Source organism: Bombina bombina, chromosome 7 (genome assembly GCF_027579735.1).
Source record: "Bombina bombina isolate aBomBom1 chromosome 7, aBomBom1.pri, whole genome shotgun sequence".
NCBI classification, from domain to species: Eukaryota; Metazoa; Chordata; class Amphibia; order Anura; family Bombinatoridae; genus Bombina; species Bombina bombina.
In genome coordinates, this window is record NC_069505.1 from 581,633,888 (window position 1) to 581,654,420 (window position 20,533).

General features: G+C 39.6%; 1 protein-coding gene across 1 annotated transcript in view; it reads right to left on the reverse strand.

Moving 5' to 3' along the window:
- PPP1R10 (protein phosphatase 1 regulatory subunit 10) overlaps positions 1–20,533 on the reverse strand; it is a 30,093-nt gene that overhangs the window by 3,065 nt on the left and 6,495 nt on the right. The window contains 15 exon segments of the mRNA XM_053722049.1: positions 577–765; positions 10,840–10,915; positions 11,038–11,054; positions 11,056–11,285; positions 12,469–12,627; positions 13,231–13,378; positions 13,460–13,560; positions 14,494–14,603; positions 14,908–15,016; positions 15,203–15,281; positions 15,283–15,371; positions 15,463–15,537; positions 15,645–15,696; positions 18,543–18,678; positions 20,296–20,382. Of these exon segments, the coding sequence (XP_053578024.1) occupies positions 577–765; positions 10,840–10,915; positions 11,038–11,054; positions 11,056–11,285; positions 12,469–12,627; positions 13,231–13,378; positions 13,460–13,560; positions 14,494–14,603; positions 14,908–15,016; positions 15,203–15,281; positions 15,283–15,371; positions 15,463–15,537; positions 15,645–15,696; positions 18,543–18,678; positions 20,296–20,382 (1,657 nt within the window).

A 20,533-nucleotide genomic window follows, 5' to 3' on the forward strand; every position in this document is an offset into this window, starting at 1 on the left:
AGAATTTACTTCTATTATCTAATTTGCTTCATTATCTTGATATTCTTTGCTGAAAAGCATATCTAGATATGCTTAGTAGCTGCACATAGATGCCTCCTGTGATTGGTTCACAGTGTGCATTGCTATTTCTTCATTAAAGTATATCTAAAGAATGAAGCAAATTAGGTAATAGAAGTAAATTGGAATGTTGTTTAAAATTGTATTCTCTACCTTAATCATGAAAGAAAATGTTTGGGTATAGTGTCCCTTTAAGTGTACAGCAACGTATGAATATTGTTGTGTTTTAACTAATGTCTGCTATATAAAATGTGTCTTACAGGTGCAATTTATTGTTTGTAAGATTGTATGCCTTGATCTAAACCTTAATAAAAAAAATAAAAAAGCGTCTTACAGGATTTTTGAATGGACCAAACAAGCCGTTTCCCACAATACATGTCATATTAAACATGTCATTTATAATTAACTAGAAAATCTTAGCATGTTGCACTTTCACAAGAGCTGAATGCCATGAGAGCCCGCCTTCTTCCCCATTAGGATCCAAACTATTAAATACTCTTTCAGGTGTGGTTAACTTACCATAATTGATGAAAGGATTTCTTGCATAGTGCCAGGCAGGGGATTAGATTGATTCTTGGAGTTCCCCATGCTGCCCATTAGGTTTGCAAGCACTGGTGGCAGTTTGGCACTTCCTGATGTGTCTGGAGACTGAGATGCGCCACTCTGGTCCATGGGTTCACCATAAACACTGTCATCCATTGAGTTTTCCTAAAAAAATAAAAATTAGTGGGTGAGCAAGATATTTACACTATACTAGATAAACGATAACCTAATCCATAATTTCTTTGGAAAAATGATGATGGTCCACAGTCCTCCTTAACATATGGGAAATATTTCCTGCCACTAGGAGGAGGTTAAGAACCCATATCCGAGCTTAAAATCCATCCCACCTCCCTCTTAGTTTTGATCTTGGCCTTGTATGAGTAGGTTTAGAATAGGTGTTTCCAGCTACTTACTTATGGATTTAAATTTGGGAGCTTAGACCAATAGGACACCCATAATCCCTGGGAATTATCATTCACAAAGAAGGCAGAAGTGAAACTTTACAGAAGCTGAATGATACAGGGACATAAGGATACCATGTTATGTGCACAGTATTTCCCTATGGGACTTCAGTCATAACTACCCACAGGCGTTACAGGGACTCGTACTTAGCATCACCCTGTGGGACACAGGTATTTCCTACAGATATCCTCTACGGTACCCATACTTGCACTGGATGGACTCTCTACTGGATACTGCTGCAGCTGCCTTGACAAAGGTTTGACATACCTGGTAAACAGGAGGAGGGGAGCTACTTAAGGTAAGTGACTTACCAAAGCATACACACAGAGGAATCATTTACTGATAACCCTTCCCTGTACATACATAGTGTGTTTTGCAAGTCTTTTCTACTATGTCAGGTTAATCCACTCTATTTGAGCTGTATACCTCAAATTGTATATACAAATCAGCCGCAGACTGCCAATTCCCCTAAGGAATTATGTACTATGTATATTGCTCAGGAGGCTCCGAATCGCTTTACCTGGGAGCGTAAGAATAGCTAGCATGGCTATGGCAGCATATTTTGTTGCTATTATTGAGTTTCATACTCTTATTTAACTCTGCTGATAAGGTACTATATGCTGTATGTACACAGAGGATTAATAATTTATTCCTAAGGGTCCAGATTTGATAACATCCTCTATGCAGGTGTTTTCCGAAGACCTTTTGGCAGCTGTATACCTCAGCACATACTTAAAGGATTCCAAAACTTTCTTTTTTGTCTACACCGTGACCACAAATGTAAATTACCAAACATGCATATATTAGAAATTACCTACTTTTATATTCCACCGATGTTTCTCTGCCATATAAAATTATTTTTTTATTTTCTCAAATGACGTTGTTCAAGACAACCTTCTAAAATGGGCCGTGCACTGTCTAAATCAATTTCCAATCCGATCTCGATGTTTTGCATATAATTAAGTGACTATTTCGTCACCATGCGCATGCGTATTGCGATCCATCCATTTGCGCATGCGCAAATCCCCCTCCGTGATACCACAATTACAGTGGGTGCATATAATTAAGTGACTGTTTCGTCACCATGCGCATGCGTATTGCGATCTATAGATTTGCGCATGCGCATATCCCCTCCATGATACCACAATTACAGCGGGTCTGCTGGTGAGTGACGTCGATTTAGCATATCGCGCATAGCGGCTATACTCCGCCATTATGATAACCTGGGTTATCGGTCAGGGTTGGAGAATTGAAATGTATAGCCAGCGATGGGTTTGGAAACTCTTTGATTTTCGGAATGGGATTTAACCTAAATGGTAGTTCTTTGAAAATACAAGTAAATTACAAAGTAAATTATAATATAATGATATTGCGATTGCAGGAATTTTTTTTGGGGGGGGGTTAGTGTCCCTTTAAGTGATCTACAGTGTACCCAATTTACTATAATTATTTGCCATTATTATTTATTATAACTATCTGCGCTATCAATACTTGTATATAAGTACATAAAGCATTGTACTCCCATCAATACCAGGGAATGTAAACAGATGTGGGTTTTTGTCAGTCTGCTTTCTCTACACTTTTGTACATTTTATGCTCTTTGGGATGTTATTTGCAGTTATGCACTTCATGTACACTAATGTTATATGCAAATTTCTAGAAGCAGTTTAATGTTTATTGCATGTGCACATAATGGATTTTACATTAACAGAACTTTCTGTCTATGTAGATATGCAAGACATATGTTCTATGCTATTAGTAAACACAGTACTATAATATATGCACCTTTCATGCATATTATTCTGCATGTTTTATTTCAAATGCAGTCGTTCAGGATTGCTCTGTATTTTTGTACAACAGAGGAGATCCTTTAGAGAGAAAATCTATTGGGATCTCTTTTATCCTATTATATGTGTAATTTAGATCTATGCACAAAGGTTCTATCATGCAGAAACTGAACACTGACCATAATATTTTCATTAAAGGGACACAGGTTAAATTACATTTTCATGATTCACATACAGCATGTCATTTTAAACAACTTTCCAATTTACTTCCATTAAAAAAAATGTGCACAGTGTTTTATATTTACAATTTTTTGAGTCACCAGATCCTACTGAGCATGTGCAAGAATTCAGACTATACGTATATGCATTTGTGATTGGCTGATTGCTATCACATGGTACAAGGGGAGTGGAAATATACATAACTTTGAAATTTGTTATAAAAAAAATCTACTACTCATTTGAAGTTCAGACTAAGTGCTATTGCATTGTCTTGTTATCTTGCATTTGTTGATTATGCAAATCTAATGTGTTGACTGGTCCTTTAACAGTGAAGATTTTTTAGAGATAAGATCTGTTGGTATCATTTATACCTATTGTATGGGTAATTTATATGTAAGCACATACGTTTAGCATGCAGATACTGAACATTGATCATGAATCTTTTCATTAACAATGTACTTTGTGTATTTACTTTATAAGTATATGCAGTCTCTGCTTATTCTGGACATGGATTTACTGTGTACCTGTTGGTCTATATGTAGTGCTTCTCTAGTCAGTAAGGCCACATGACAGGCTAAATATGTGTGTATGATTTAGTATAAGCATGTCATCTTTTTGTCCTTCAGGAGATGGAGAGTTTTGTTTTCTTTGAAGCAGAGTCCTCCTCATTGACCAGCAGTACAGTACCATCTCATGGCAAATATCCTTAGGAGACGACAGCCTTTATAATAGGATTAGGACGATATGGGAAATAATTAATCCCAGTACCAGTGTCGCCTCAGGGTCAAGGTTTTTACTCCAATCTGTTCATTATCCAAAAGGGACTTACAGTCCTGTCCTAGATTTAAAAGCCCTAAACATGTTTGTTTGTCAGGTTTCCCACTTTTATAATGGGAACAATCCGCATAATTTCACCCTTAATACAAAAGGGTCAGTTTATGGCTACTACAGACCTCAAGAATGCATCTGTGCATCCCTATACACAGAGATCACTTTTTAGTTCCTGATGTTTGCAACACTGCTAGTTTGTCACTCTCCTGTTTAGTCTGGCTATGGCTCCACACATCTTCACAAAGGTGTTGGGTACAATCTTGGTGGTGATCTGAACTCAGGGCATTTTAGTTGCACCTTTTCTTTTTAATGACACAAGTCCACGGATCATCTTAATTACTAATGGGATATTCACCTCCTGGTCAGCAGGAGGTAGCAAAGAGCACCACAGCAAAGATGTTAAATATCACCTCCCCTCACTCCCAACCCAGTCATCCTCTTTGCCTACGTTAGTGCTAGGAAGTGATAAAATTAGGTGTTAGAAAAGATTCTTCTATCAAGAGTTTATTGTTTTTAAAGAAGTACAAGATTGTGCTGCTTTGTCCTAGGGTGTAGCCGTAATCCATATCAGTCTCTTCAGTAGAGCAGTGGTGGCTTTAGAGCAATGGGAACTGGTGGGACAATTCTCACTGCGCCTCCCATATATTGATGCTACCCTAACCTTAAAAACCTGAGGGATATTTACTCAGGAATTTCTCTTCTTTCACAGGTCCATGGGAGGGAGAGGACCTCTCAAACCTGGTGAACTGCCTTGCTGTCAGGCAGACATAGGAGGTAAGTGCTACTTTATTATTCTGGGACTAATAACACTCAGAGAAAAAGGGAGCACTTCACTACAGGACGTTACACAATATAAAGGGCTCATTGAAACATGCACTTTATTATGGGGGCAATATAAACTCTCAGAGACTGAGGGAACTAGACAGCATTAAGCAGGCACTGGGGATGGGAGACCAGAATTGTTATGGTTCTGGTGGTTTTACTCTCACGGCGGTTTATCTATAGCAAAATGCCTACTGGGAGAGTTTGTTATTGTTATCTACGCCCACGATGGGCAGATCTTTGAGTTGCGCGCCTTTTCACTGCGACTCAGGGTACAGACACAATCAGGTAAGAAATTCCAGACTCTGCCTAGAAACGCATGGTTCTTGTTAAACATGCGTTTCTAGGACCGGAAAGTAGCTGTGTCGTTCCCCTGTCGAGTCAGAATCATTTCCTTGAAAGAGAAAGAGGTCTCCGGTCTTGCAGTCAGGTAGGCACCTCAGCAGAGCTGCTGAGGTGTAGTAGTGTCATTTTTTTATTATCTTCTGTTCGTTTGAGTACGTTTTTTTTACATACACAGTAAAAAAGTTACTTTTAAATTTAAAGGGACAGTAACGTTTTTGCACTTAATTTTTTTTTGTAACAAAATTAAAGTTTTTAATTCATAAATGTATTATTGTGATTCAGAATGGACCAAGGAGCCTTGCAAGATGTCACTTGCTCCTTGTGTTTTGATGCCAATGTGGAACCACCAATCCCTTTCTGTTCCTCATGTACTGAGAGTACTTTAAATTATAGGGGGAAACATTTTTCTGAGCCAACTTTTTCTAAAGCGGATGTTGTCCAGGAGTCTAATGACGAGGTTCAATATATGCCGCAGCTTTCTCCTCAAGCGACCCTGCGCTTCCTATCTAACTCCCGCTGGAGTTAATTTAAGGGATATCGCTTCTCTCATGTCTTCTACAATTTCTGATGCGTTGTCTTCTTTTCCAATGTTGCAGGGAAAGCGTAAGAGAAAAATCAGACATTCAGTAAGCAAGGTTTCTGACGCAGTTGTTGCAATTTCGGAGGTTCCCTCCCAGAAGCCTGAAGGAGGATACCAAAGTAGCATCTGAAGGTGAAATTTCAGATTCGGAAAGTGTAATTCCTCTTGCTGATACTGAGGTTGTATCTTTCAGGTTTAAGCTAGAACACCTCAGTCTGTTACTTAAGGAAGTTTTAGCTACTTTGGACGACAGCGACTCCACGGTAGTAGTTGTTCCTAAGTCCAGTAAGTTGAACAAATATTTCTAGGTTCCTGCCTCGACAGACCTGTTTCCGGTCCCGGACCGAGCTTCTGAGATCATTGCTAAGGAGTGGGAGAGAACGGGTATTCCTTTTTCTCCATCTCTTATATTTAAAAAGAGGTTTCCCATAGCCGACTCAATTAAGAAGGCTTGGCAAACAGTTCCCAAGGTGGAAGAAGCCTTGTCCACCTTAGCTAAGAGAACTTCTATTCCCATAGAGGATAGTTGTGCCTTCAAAGATCCTATGGACAAGAAATTAAAGGGTTTATACACCAGGGCTTGCAATGGCAGCCAGCTGTGTGCATTGCTACCGTCACTAGTGCAGCGGAATATTGGTTCGATGCGCTGTCTGATGTTATCAGGACAGAAACTCCTTTGGATGAAATCCAGGCTAGGATAAAAGCTCTTAAACTAGCTAATTCCTTTATTACGGATGCTTCCCTTCAAGTTATCAAACTGGGAGCAAAGATTTCGGGTTTCTCTATTCTAGCTCGCAGAGCGTTATGGTTAAAACCTTGGTCTGCGGATGTGTACTTTAAGTCTAAGCTTCTAGCTATTCCTTACAAGGGGTAAACCTTGTTTGGACCTGGCCTGTCAGAAATTATTTCTGATATCACAGGAGGTAAAGGTCATCTTCTCCCTCAGGATAAGAGAAACAAACAAAAAGGACAGAATAATTTTCGTTCCTTTCGAAATTTCAAAGGAAATTCTTCCTCTACCGCCTCCAAGCAGGAACAGCCTAAACCTGCATGGAGACCAATCAGTCTTGGAATAAGGGAAAACAATAAAAAAACTGCTATTGAATTAAAGACAGCATGAAGGGCATGCCCCCGATCCGGGACCGGATCTTGTAGGGGGCAGACTTTCCTTCTTCACTCAGGCTTGGATTTGAGATGTTTAGGATCCCTGGGCAATAGAAATAGTGTCCCAGGGATACAAATTAGAGTTCAAAAGTTTTCCGCCCAGAGGCAGGTTTCTGCTTTCAAGATTATCTGCAGACAAGACAAAGAGAGAGGCGTTCTTACACCGCGTAGGAGACCTCTCCGATCTAGGAGTGATTGTTCCAGTTCCAATACAGGAACAGGGTCTGAGTTTTTATTTCAATCTGTTCGTGGTTCCCAAAAAAGAGGGAACCTTCAGACCAATTTTAGATCTCAAGAGTCTAAACAAATTTCTCAGAGTACCGTCCTTCAAGATGGAAACTATTCGTTCCATTCTTCCTTTGATCCAAGAGGGTCAATTTATGACAACAATGGATTTAAAGGACACGTACCTGCATGTTCCCATTTACAAGAATCATCACAAGTTCCTAAGGTTTGCCTTTCTGGACAAACACTTCCAGTTCGTGGCTCTTCCTTTCGGTCTTGCCATAGCTCCCAGAATTTTCACAAAGGTTCTGGGATCGCTGTTGGCGGTGCTTCGGTCACGGGGCATTGCAGTGGCGCCCTATCTGGACTACATCCTACTCCAGGCGCCATCAACAAGCAAGATCCCACACGGACATGGTGTTATCCTTCCTGCGATCTCACGGGTGAAAGGTAAAATTTGGAGTTCCTTAGTCCCAAATACAAGGGTAACTTTCTTGGGAACCATAATAGATTCCCTATCAATGAAGATTTTTCTGACAGAAGTCAGGAAATCAAAGATTATCGATACTTGTCTAGTCCTTCAGTCCACTCCCCGGCCATCAGTGGCTCAGTGCATGGAGGTAATCAGGGTTAATGGTAGCGGCAATGGACATCATCCCGTTTGCTCGGTTCCACCTCAGACCTCTGCAGTTAAGCATGCTCAGGCAACAAAACGGAGATTATGCGGATTTGTCTCCTCGAATACTACTGGAGCAGGAGACAAGGGATTCTCTTCAATGGTGGTTGTCTCTGGATCATCTCTCCCAGGGAACCTGCTTTCGCAGACCATCTTGGGTGATTGTGACAACAGACGCCAGCCTTCTAGGGTCTGGGCTCCCTAAAGGCTCAGGGAGTTTGGACTGAGTTGGAGTCTGTTCTTCCTATAAACATTCTGGAGCTGAGAGCGATCTTCAATACTCTTCTGGCCTGGCCCCAATTAGCCTCTGCCAAGTTTATCAGGTTCCAGTCGGACAACATAACTTCAGTGGCTTACATCAATCATCAGGGAGGAACGAGGAGTTCCTTAGCGATGACAGAGGTAACCAAAATAATTCAGTGGGCGGAGGCCCATTCTTGATGCCTATCAGCGTTCCACATCCCAGGGGTGGACAACTGGGAGGCGGACTTCCCAAGCAGGCAGACCTTTCATCCGAGGGACTGGGAACTCCATCCGGAAATGTTCTCAAGTGGGGTCAGCCGGAATTAGATCTCATGGCATCTTGACATATGACAAGCTCCCGAGATATGGATCAAGGTCCAGGGACCCCAGGCAAAAATGCATAGATGCTCTGCGGTTCCTTGGATCTTCAGGTCTAGCATACCTATTTCCTCAGTTTGCTCTTCTTCTTCGGGTCATTGCTCAAATCAAGCTAGAAGAGGGCCATCGGTGATCCTCATTTGCACCAGTTTGGCCTCGCAGGATTTGGTATGCAGATCTGGTGGACGTATCATCTCCTGCCACCTTGGAGACTTCGTTGAGGAACGGACCCTTCTAATTCAAGGGCCCTTCCTTCACCCAAATCTAGTTTCTCTGAAGCCGACTGCTTGTAGATTGAACGTTTAATTTTATCCAAGTGGGGCTTTTCTGACTCGGTCATTGAGACCATGATTCAGGCTCGTAAGTCTGTAACAAGAAAGATTTACCATAAGATATGGCGTAGATATCTTTATTGGTGTGGAATCCAAGGGTTTACTCAATGGAGTAGAGTTAAGGATTTGGAGAAAGGATTATCGACAAGATCCCTAAAGGGTCAAAGCTCTGCCTTATCCATCTTGTTACACAAACGTCTGGCAGATGTTCCCAGATGTACAATCATTTTTCAGGCCTTGGTCAGGATCAGGCCTTGTGTTCAAACTAGTTGCTTCTCATGGAGTCTGAATATACTTCTCAAGTTCTTCAAGGGGCTCCTTTGAGCCTATGCATTCCTCAGATATTAAATTGTTATCTTGAAAGTTTTAATTCTGGTTGCTATTTCTTCTGCTCGCAGAGTGTCAAGAGCTCGGGCATTACAGTATGAGTCACCTTACCCTTATTTTTCACTCTGATAACGTAGTTTTACGTACTAAATTAGGATTTCTTCCTAAAGTTGTTCCTTCTTTGTGTCCCAATCCTACTTCCTCAGAAGGAATGGCTTCCTGCACAATTGGATGTGGTTCGTGCTTTAAAGTTTTACCTGCAGGCGACTAGGGATTTTCGTCAGTCTTCTGCATTGTTTGTAGTTTTCTCAGGAAAACCGTTAAGGGACAGAAAGCTACAGCTACTTCTCCTTTCTTTTTGGCTGAAGAGTAACATACGTTTCGCATATGAGACTGCTGGACAGCAGCCTCCAGAGAGAGTTATGGCTCATTCCACAAGGGCTGTTGCTTCCTCATGGCATTCAAGAATGAAGCTTCGGTGGAAACAGATTTGCAAGGCTGCAACTTGGTCCTCTTCGCACTTTTCAAATTCCTTCAAGTTTGACAATTTTGCCTCGGCTGAGGCCGCTTTGGGAGAAAGGTTCTTCAAGCAGTGGTGCCCTTCCGTTTAGGTTCCCCTGTCTTGTCCCTCCCGTATCATCTGTGTACTCTAGCTTGGGTATTGATTCCCATTAGTAATTAAGATGATCAGTGGACTCATCGTGTCATTAAAAAGAAAAGAAAATGTATGCTTACCTGATAATGTATTTCTTTTTTGACACGATGAGTCCATGGCCCGCCCAGTTTTTGTAAGAGACAGGTTGTTGGCTATTATAAACTTCAGACACCTCTGCACCTTGTTACTTCCTTTCTCTCCTTTACTTCGGTCGAGTGACTGGATTGGGAGTGAGGGGAGGTGATATTTAACAGCTTTGCTGTGGTGCTCTTTGCCGCCTCCTGCTGACCAGGAGGTGAATATCCCATTAGTAATTAAGATGATCCGTGGACTCATCGTGTCAAAAAATAAATAAAATTTATCTGGTAAGCATATATTTTCTTATCTTGACAACAGACTAATGCAAGCCCATTCCCTGTCTCTAGCTATGGCTCATACTACAAGTGTCTGTCTTCCTTGAAGACCATGGTTGGAGAATCAATGTACCCAAAAGCTCAAGCTTATTATATCCTGCTATAGGGTAGCAATTATAGGAGTCATAATAAGCTCAGTCCTTATACATCTGTTCCTGACGGAAACTTGCATAAGAAAGATTCAAAGGATGTGTCTCCCACTGCAAGGGCTCAATTTCCATTAGTAGCTCAGTGCATGGAGGTGGTTGGTCTTATGGTCGTTGCTTCAAACTAAGTTTATTTTGCCACTTTTCACTTGAGACCCCTTCAACTGTCTATGCTAGTTCAGTGGTCAAAGAATGATCTACACTTGAACAGATCACTTTGGATTTCCCCTTCAGACAACGGAGGACTGTGGACCATCATCATTTTACAAAATAAAAACAAAAATGTATGCTTACCTGATAAATTCTTATCTTTCGTAATGATGATGGTCCACTGACCCGCCCATTTCAATTTTCGGGTGTCCGTTCTAAAAGACACCTCTACAGAGCCTGCTTTGTCTTTCCTACCCATGTTTCCTATACTCTGCTCGGCTATACGTTTAAAACTAAGAGATGGGCAGGATTTTAAGCTCCGATATGGTTCTTGACCTCCTCCAAGTGGAAATATATTCCATATGTTATGGAGGACTGTGGACCATCATCATTCCGAAAGAAAAGAATTTCAGGTAAGCATACATTTTGTTTTATTCTTTATTGCATAAAATGTCTTACAAGGTATATGCTTTGGAATGCTTACCTCAGCTAATGGAATAAGTTTAGGAGGACACGGTTCGTATGGCTCAGGATCTGGTTCGTGAGGGCTGTCAGGAACACTGCATGGAAATAAATGGGTCAATTGCTTAATAACACTTCCAGCTAAAAATATCACACAAACACACCAATATGGTAACCTTAACGGAGTAAAAAGCACTACTCTAAAGAAAAATGCCCTCACCTTTCTCTAGACAGGAAGGATCTCCTGCAAGATTCCTTTTTCTCTCTCTGCCTGGGTTTGTCTTTCTGTGCTGTTGCTACCACTATGTACAAGGGCTTCAGGAAGGGAAATAAGACGAGGGAGAGTCCATGGGATGCTTTCTTCCATGGTGTCTTCAACTATCCTACGTCCGTCCTGGAAGGCTTGTCGGTCCTTTAGCATCTCTTGTTTGGCTGCTTCACCAAAGTCCTTGATCTTATTGACATTTACTGCATTTGTGAAGAATAATGAGAAGGGACATTAGTCATTTCTTCTGATGCCTCTAAGAGAGGATTCAATCAATATTATAATTCTAGCTTTTTAAATGGGTAGTGCTGTCCAAAATAAATTTGTTTATGCTTGTGGGGTATGTCTGTCCACAGAAGTAAGATCTCCTGTAAGCTTTAACATCAATTTAATCAGCTTTACCTTTTTTTATGGAAAAATATTTTAAAAAGTTTACATACATAGTTTTTTGTTTTTTAAAAAGGAACATAAAGGCCAACATGTTTCTTCCATGATTCAGATAGAGCATGCAATGTTAAACAACTTTCCAGTTTACTTATATTATCAGATTTTCATCGTTTTCTTAGGTGTCTTTTGCTGAAAAACAGGGACCTAAGCACAGGAGCGTTCAGGAGTCTGTACCACTATAATGGCAGCAGTTTTGTGAGAATGTTATCCATTTGCAAGAGCAATAGATGGCAGCATGTCCAGACAAAGTGCTCGACACACCCACCTAGGCATCTCTTCAACAAAGAATACCATAGGAGCAAAGTAAATTGGAACATTTTAAGTATATTCTCTGACTGAATAACTAAAGTACATTTTTGGGTTTCATATCCCTTTAAAAGGGACAGTCTACACCAGAATTGTTATTGTTTAGAAAGATAGATAATCCCTTTATTACCCAATTCCCTAGTTTTGCATAACCAACACAGTTGTATAAATACACTTTTTACCTCTGATTACATTATACCTAAGCCTCTGCAAACTTCTCCCTTATTTCAGTTCTTTTGACAGACATCCATTTAAGCCAATCAGAGCTTCCTCACTGGAACTCCACGTGCGTGAGCACAGTGTTATCTATATGACACACATGAACTAACACCCTCTAGTGGGGAAAACTGTCAAAATGCCCTGAGAGGAGAAGTGGCCTTCAAGGGCTTAAAAATTAGCATACGAACCTCCTAGGTTTAGCTTTTAACTAAGAATACCAAAAGAACAAAGAAAAATTGGTGATAAAAGTAAATTGGAAAATTATTTAAAATTCTATTCTCTATCTGAATCATGAAAGTTTATTTTGGGCTAGACTGTCCCTTTAATTTTGTTTAATAATGTAACTTAATAAAAAAACAAAGTTATTTTGGTACAAAACACCGGAAAAAGCAGCATGGCACAGGTAGCGCTAACCTCTTTCAGTCTCATCCAACTCAAAGTAGAAATACTCCCGCAGTTTGCTCTCTTCTGGCCAACTAACAGTTTTTTTCTTCTTCCCTTTTTTGGTCAGTTGAGGCACTTCAGCTTCAATTGGCTTAGCTTCAGTTGGGGCAGGAGGAGGAGCAGGGGCTGCTGGAAGAGAAAAAAAAAAAAAAAAAAAAAACACATGAAGTGTTAAGGCAATGTGAAACAATGAGAGGAGAGGGGCATAAAATTAACAAAAGAATAAAAATTAATCTATATAAAAAGTAATTAAAGTAAATGTTATATTTATATATGCACAATATTTATCGACAATGTATTGCAAAAGGTCGACATACAAAATACGTTTTAAATTAATCTGCCATTTTTTAATTGCAAACCAGTAATTAACCATTCAAATATCTGGTGAATATGTTTATGTCCCTTGATTGAGGTCGTTAAGGGCTAGCTATAAATTATCTTGTGCACTGCTATGTATAATGCAACCAATTTTCTACAGCAGACATAATTACAGAATTTGACTTCTAGCCTCTAGGGGGCTTTCGGCAAATAAACAAAAATTTCAGAGGCATTTTGCAGTAAAGTAAATAAAATAAAAAATTGTTTTATTTCAATAATTAAATATGATGGATTAAATGTTGAGTTTAAATGTCCCTTTAAAAAATAAAATCATAAATCTCTTCTATTATCTGGAAAGTAGTGGTGAGTTTATAATCGGGAAGAGTAAGACAGACTAATTATTGAGTTACTTACTTTCCATAGGCTCCGGAACCTCATCTGCTGGAACTGGTGTTCCTGGTCTTTCCACCTCCATGGTTTCCACAGATTGCTCGGACTCGGGTGACGATGGCTTGGTACTGATAGTTGTGTCACCCGGGGCCTTGCTATCAAACGGATTGGACTACAAGAATAGAGATGTGATTAGCTAATCATACAGTATTTAACAGAGAAGAGTGTCAGATTGCATCTCTAATACACCTACCTTATTGTTGGTGGGTGAACCCATTTTCTTCTTCTTTTTAATCTTTATGCCTGGAACTGGGGCGGAATTTAGTGCATCTAAGAATCCCAAACTCTCAATCGCTAGGGAGATAATGTGACATGTTACTGAGGAACCTATCAGAGTGGTAATAATAAGGGCATACAAAACATTGGTATTGCAAAGCTGGCAGTATAGGGGCATTCTACTGTATTTTTCATTACAGCATTTTAAACAAATTCCCATAATTTACCATGTGTCTGTGCGTGTGACTATGTGTTTAAACCTTCTGGAGGATACAGACAGTGATTGGAGAATATGTATGTATGTCTGCTTCTCATTTGTTTACCAACTATGGTGTAAAGGCAAACAACTATGCCTATGTATTTACATATTTTGAAAGGGATAACACATAGAAAAAGAAGGGAATTTGCTTAAAGATAAAATGATCAAATTTTGATAGTGCATTTTATCTATACTTTTATAAGGACATAAAACCCAACATTTTTCATTCATGATTCAGATAGAGAATAACATTTTATTATGTTTACATTAATAAATTTGCTTCATTCTCATGTTATTCTTTGATGAAGAGTTATCTAGATAGGTACCGTGCACATGTCTGGAGCACTGACAGGAAATAGTGCTGCCATCTAGTGCTCTTGTAGCAAAGCTGCTACCATATAGTACCGCAGACACGTGCACACTCATGAACTCACCTTAATGCTTTTCAACAGACAAAAACAAGAATACAAAGAACATTTTATAATAGATTGTTTAAAATTGAATGTTCTGTCTGAATCATGAAAGAAAAAAAAATTTGAGTTTATGTCCCTCAAGACAAAGGGTAAGGATGCAAATAGAAGAAATGCATAAAAAAGAAGCAAATAAAACGCAGGAAGTAGTCACACACAAGGTACTAGATGATGGGTGTAAGAACTGCAGTAATTAAGAGCGGTAGTTATAGATACGGTACAGGATGTGAATGTGCGAATTGCAAACTAAATAGGTTTGTGTTGAAGATGAGAGATACTTACGTTGTGGTGGTATTATTTTGACTTTGATCTCTTTTGTAGTATTTGGGGTGGTGTTCAGTGGTTTATATTTCTTTTCTACTGGAGCAGCTTCTCCAGGAGTTAAAGAAGGACTAAAGAAAAAACAAAAACATTTTTAGACATTTTGTTGCCGGATCTACGTTAAAAACATAGGTGCATTAGGTCATGGTAACTTAAAAACAAACAAAACAAAATCAATACACAACTACAAAAAGGATGAAGGGGGGTAGAGAGCCATGAAAATGACCTGATGTAGGTCACCTTGTAGAGATGTGGCATATAATTCAGGTGGGCTCTTGAGTTTACATCTCAGCCCATCATAAATTGGTATTTTCATTAATTTTAGGTGCTATTCATTACTGCTTCATCTGGTATCCTAGAACATGTGAAACTAACCTCTGTCTCTTTACAGGGATGGGTTTCAAGTTGTACTTGTCTGATAACACAGGAGCAGCTGGTGTGGGCTTCTTAACCGGGACAAGCGATGGAGCTTCTACCTCAAGACCTAAGACAAAGAAAAAGATAAATTGCAAGAATTTTTTTTTTAAAAATTAACGTGTGAAATAAGACAGCAGCAGCAGTGGTTATGAAATAGAGGAAACAAAACAGAATATATAAGATAGCAAAATGTATTTTTGTAAATAGACAAAAAAAAGAAACGGCTCAACATAGTGGCATGGACCACACTTACCAGTAGAGCGAAATTTAGCGTGACTTGGGGCAGTTGTGCGTAAGGTTTTAGGTTTTTCCTTTTTCTTATCTCCTTGATCCCTCCCAATTAGATTCTGTTTTAGCTTCAGGAATCTTATCAGGAACAGGTGACTTTCTAGGATCTTCCTTTTTCTTTTTCTTCTCTTTTTCTGGGATAACGAAAAGGGGAAATAATTAAAATATAATCAACTGGGTAAAATAAAATGTGTGTAGTGTGTGTGTGTAGTAAAAGTGTCTTACCTGCAAGCAAGTTGCTCTGAGACCTAATAACAGCCATCCAGTCCCCAACCAAAACACAAGCCAACTTTCGAAGTTCTAAGAGACAAAAAGATGCAGAAGATTACACAAAACGGTAATAAATCAGTGAGTAAGGAGAAAGACAAAATTAGTGAAGCAAAACCAAAGAATATAGAGCCTCTTACCTTCATCCTCACTTGACTTGCTTAACTGTTTCACAAGCTTTGCTGTATTATTCTAAAAAAAGATGGCACAGAAGGACGGCATGTGAGATTTAAATCATTGCAGATAATGTGGACACTTTATAAAAAAGTAGTAACAGGGTAGTTGAATATAAACAGTGTTCTCCACAGAAAAAGGTTTCCAGAAGGGTAGCATTATAAAGTAGCTGAGCGGGGGCAGTGTAATACTTTCTAATATATAATTTTCTGCTATCCAAAGCACAAATTAATTGCATGATTTAACATAAATGTATTTAATAATAATTTGAGCAACAAAAATTGAAACATTTTAATATCTAATATTAGCTTATTTTTGGCTACATTTTTTACCCGGTGGTCAATAAAATCACCCGGGTGGTGTCCCCATTAAAAAACTCCTGGGGAGAACACTGAAATACAATCATGTATTTAAATAAAAACACTAATAAGGCAGTTGTGGTTTTACAGAGATATGCAACTGAGACAAAGTTTTGTTGTCCGAAAATAAAACCTCCTCAAACAGTGCTTAGTGTTGAGGGGGCTAAAATGTGTGGCAGAAATTAAAATGCACCTATATGTGGCAATTAAATGTCATTATTAAATGTAGTGCACTTTAAAGGCTGCTGTGAATAGTGATGTTCATAGAGAATTTATTTATGTAAAACTATATGCTGATATGTAAATACTGAGGGAGGGGGTGTAACCTCTCCCTGAGTGGAGCGGTGTAGGGCTAGTAACCTCTCCCTGAGTGGAGCGGTGTAGGGCTAGTAACCTCTCCCTGAGTGGAGCGGTGTTAGGGCTAGTAACCTCTTCTTGAGTGGAGCAGTGTAGGGCTAGTAACCTCTCCCTGAGTGGAGCGGTGTAGGGCTAGTAACCTCTCCCTGAGTGGAGCGGTGTAGGGCTAGTAACCTCTCCCTGAGTGGAGCGGTGTAGGGCTAGTAACCTCTCCCTGAGTGGAGCGGTGTAGGGCTAGTAACCTCTCCCTGAGTGGAGCGGTGTAGGGCTAGTAACCTCACCCTGAGTGGAGCGGTTGTAGGGCTAGTAACCTCACCCTGAGTGGAGCGGTGTAGGGCTAGTAACCTCACCCTGAGTGGAGCGGTGTAGGGCTAGTAACCTCACCCTGAGTGGAGCGGTGTAGGGCTAGTAACCTCTCCCTGAGTGGAGCGGTGTAGGGCTAGTAACCTCTCCCTGAGTGGAGCGGTGTAGGGCTAGTAACCTCTCCTTGAGTGGAGCAGTGTAGGGCTAGTAACCTCTCCCTGAGTGGAGCGGTGTAGGGCTAGTAACCTCTCCTTGAGTGGAGCAGTGTAGGGCTAGTAACCTCTCCCTGAGTGGAGCGGTGTAGGGCTAGTAACCTCTCCCTGAGTGGAGCAGTGTAGGGCTAGTAACCCTCTCCCTGAGTGGAGCAGTGTAGGGCTAGTAACCTCTCCCTGAGTGGAGCGGTGTAGGGCTAGTAACCTCTCCCTGAGTGGAGCGGTGTAGGGCTAGTAACCTCTCCCTGAGTGGAGCGGTGTAGGGCTAGTAACCTCTCCCTGAGTGGAGCGGTGTAGGGCTAGTAACCTCTCCCTGAGTGGAGCGGTGTAGGGCTAGTAACCTCTCCCTGAGTGGAGCGGTGTAGGGCTAGTAACCTCTCCCTGAGTGGAGCGGTGTAGGGCTAAACAAGATAAAAAATTAAAATGACTTTTAAAAAGGGACAAGTAAGCCAAATTAAAATTTTCATTGTGCATGTAATTTTAAGACTTTTAACAGACTTCTATTGTCACATTCACATTGTTTTTTTTAGGTATCCTTTACTGAAAAGCATGCCTAAATAGGCAATGTACTACTGTGAGCTAGCTTGAGATTGGAGGCTACAAACGAATTCATCTTGTCATTGGCTCAGCAGATGTGTTCAGTAGGAATGGGCATTCCGATGCTTTGTTAACGTCTGAATGCGGGAAGGTGGCTGCTCGCAACCTTTGGCTCTTTTTGGAACGGGATTTCTTCTTGTGAAAGTGAAACACTCTAAGATCTGTGAAAACCCAGATTTTTGTGTATTGCTAACAAAGCATCCGAATGCCCATGCCTAATGTTCAGCTAGCTCTTCCTCTGAAACGCGCGACAGGGGAGCTCATACTGGAGCCGTGTCTTGCTACTTTTTTTAATCAGCTTGCTTCAGCTATGTGATGATAATTACGCAAAGAATAACAGTGTAATTAAATGCTATTATATAATAATTAGTCAGCAACTGTCTGGCAATCATTAGCTAGCATTAAAAGTAAAATAGCGCCCGGATTGTGATAGGTTTTAAAAAAAATTGTGCACCTTACTATCTAATAAATCATTGTTCGCCACAGAAAATGTTGCCAGCCGGGTGGCATCATGAAGTAGCTGGGTGAGGGTAGTGTGAAAGTTTCTAATACTATATAATTTTCTGCTATCCAAAGTCCAAATTAATTGCATAATTTAAAAGTATTTAATGATAATCTGTGCAATAAAAATTGAACATTTTCAATACTAGCTCATTTTAGCTTAATATTGGCTAAAATTTTAGCCGGGTGGTTAGTAAAATCAGCCGGGTTGTGCACCCGCTTAAAAAAGTCCTGGGTAGAACACGGTTAATTCACCATAAACAAATGACATATTACAGCACTAAAAAGATTTCTTTATTAGCACAGCTGAAACAATGTGTATTAAACCATCAGAGGTCAATCACAGGTAAATAAGTTATATTTTATTGATGTTAATGACTTCGTGTATCTAAGCTACCATTAGAGCAGCTCTGCTCTAAAGCTCACATTAAGCACAGGGGCTTCATCATAAAGAGAGATTTGTAATAAAAAAACAAAATGAGTTCCGCATATAAACCTTTTACAATATATTTTTTTTATTTTTATCCAGGCTTACCAGCTTGAGATGATCGACAGTGAGGGGCAGATGCTGGAGGGTCAGAAGGATCTGGTGCAGAAGAGGGGTATTATTACTGCCCCTGGAGTATGTTAACCAATTATTCATCAGCTTATACCCTCCTACTCTGATAAACCTGCAAAATGGCAATCATTTATTACACATTAACAGGACATTCTATTGCTAAAATGATTTGCCCTCATTTGTTAGAGCAAGTGACGTTTGCATTAATGACCCTATGTGTTTATCTGTGGGCTTAAAGGGACAGTAAACAACTTAATTACCAACATTTTTAAGTCTTGCAAATATTAAAGTGATGGTAAATCCTAGAGTTTTTTTTTAAAAAAAGCACTAAAAATAAAGGTGTTAAACTCACCTTTTTTGCCGCTGGTTCACCGCTAACCCAAGAGCTGCCAGCCGGCCACGGTACAACTCAATGTTTCTTCACTGAGGTGACATTTCCACCTCTTAGCCAATAGCTGTGCTAGCATTCTGCACTGTGCTGTATGGCTATTGGCTAAGAGGTGGAAATGTCATCTCATTGAAAAAATTGAGCTGTGCTGTGTGTCTCTTAGGTTAGCAGTGAAGCCACAGCAAAATAAAGTGACTTTTACAGTTTTTCTTCTTTTTTTAAATAGTTAATGAAAATCACCTTTATTTTTAGTGCTAGTAAACCCCAATTGTTTTTGATTTACCACCACGTTAAAGTCTGAGTATTATTAGAGCAGATTAAAGGGATATGAACCCCAAATTTGATTCAGGTACAGCATGTAATTTTAAGCTACTTTAGAATTTACTCCTATTCATTTTTCTTTGTTCTCTTGGTATTTATTTTTAAATCAGGAATGTAAACTTAGGAGCTGGCCCATTTTTGGTTCAGGGCCTGGGTAGCGCTTGTTGTTTGGTGGCTAAATGTAGCCAATCAGCAAACGCTACCCAAGGTGCTAAACCAAAAATGGGATGGATCCAAAGCTTACATTACTTTCCAATAAGGATACCAAGAGAATGAAGAAAAAAATAATAGTAAAGCAAGATCAGAACCTGGGATACGCTCGTTTAGCCATCAATAATCAAGCGCTATCCAGGGTGCTGAACCTAAAATGGGCTGGCTCCTAAGCTTTACATTCCTGCTTTTAAAATAAAGATAGCGAGAGAACGAAGAAAATTTGATAATAGGAGTAAATTAGAAAGTTGCTTAAAATTACGGCTTTATCTGAATGATGAAAGAAAAAAAGTTTTAGTATCCCTTTAATACTTACAGATTAGTTTAAAGGGACACTGAACCCAATTTTTTTCTTTTGTGATTTAGATTAGAGCATGAAATTTTAAGCAACTTTCTAATTTACTCCTATTATCAAATGTTCTTTATTCTCTTGGTATCTTTATTTGAAATGCAAGAATGTAAGTTTAGATGCTGGCCCATTTTTGGTGAACAACCTAGGTTGTCCTTGCTGATTGGTGGATAAATTCATCCACCAATCAAAAACTGCTGTCCAGAGTGCTGAACCAAGAAAAAAAAGCTTAGATGCCTTCTTTTTCATATAAAGATAGCAAGAGAACGAAGAGAAATTGATAATAGGAGTAAATTAGAAAGTTGTTTAAAATTGCATGCTCTATCTGAATCACGAAAGAAAATTTTTGGGTTCAGTGTCCCTTTAAATTAAAAATCTATTATGTAGTCTGATAAAACAAAAAAAAACAAGACAGCAGCTCAGATGTAGAATGTTTGTTAAATGTAGAGCTGAAGACTCACTTGGCCAGAATTTCATCAGAATGCGTTTGAAGGATGATATTTAGGTAAATGCACCGGCTAACCATCTTCTTTGATTCTTTCATTAAACTGTGGAAAGGATGGGATTGATGAATGGAAGTTAGATTTTTTTTTTTTTTCACGCTTACTTCAATACCATAGTTAGGGAGCTAAATTAATATTTACACTCTATTCCTGAATAAAATACCTAGTGTTTTATGCTCCCTAGCCATTAATCTTC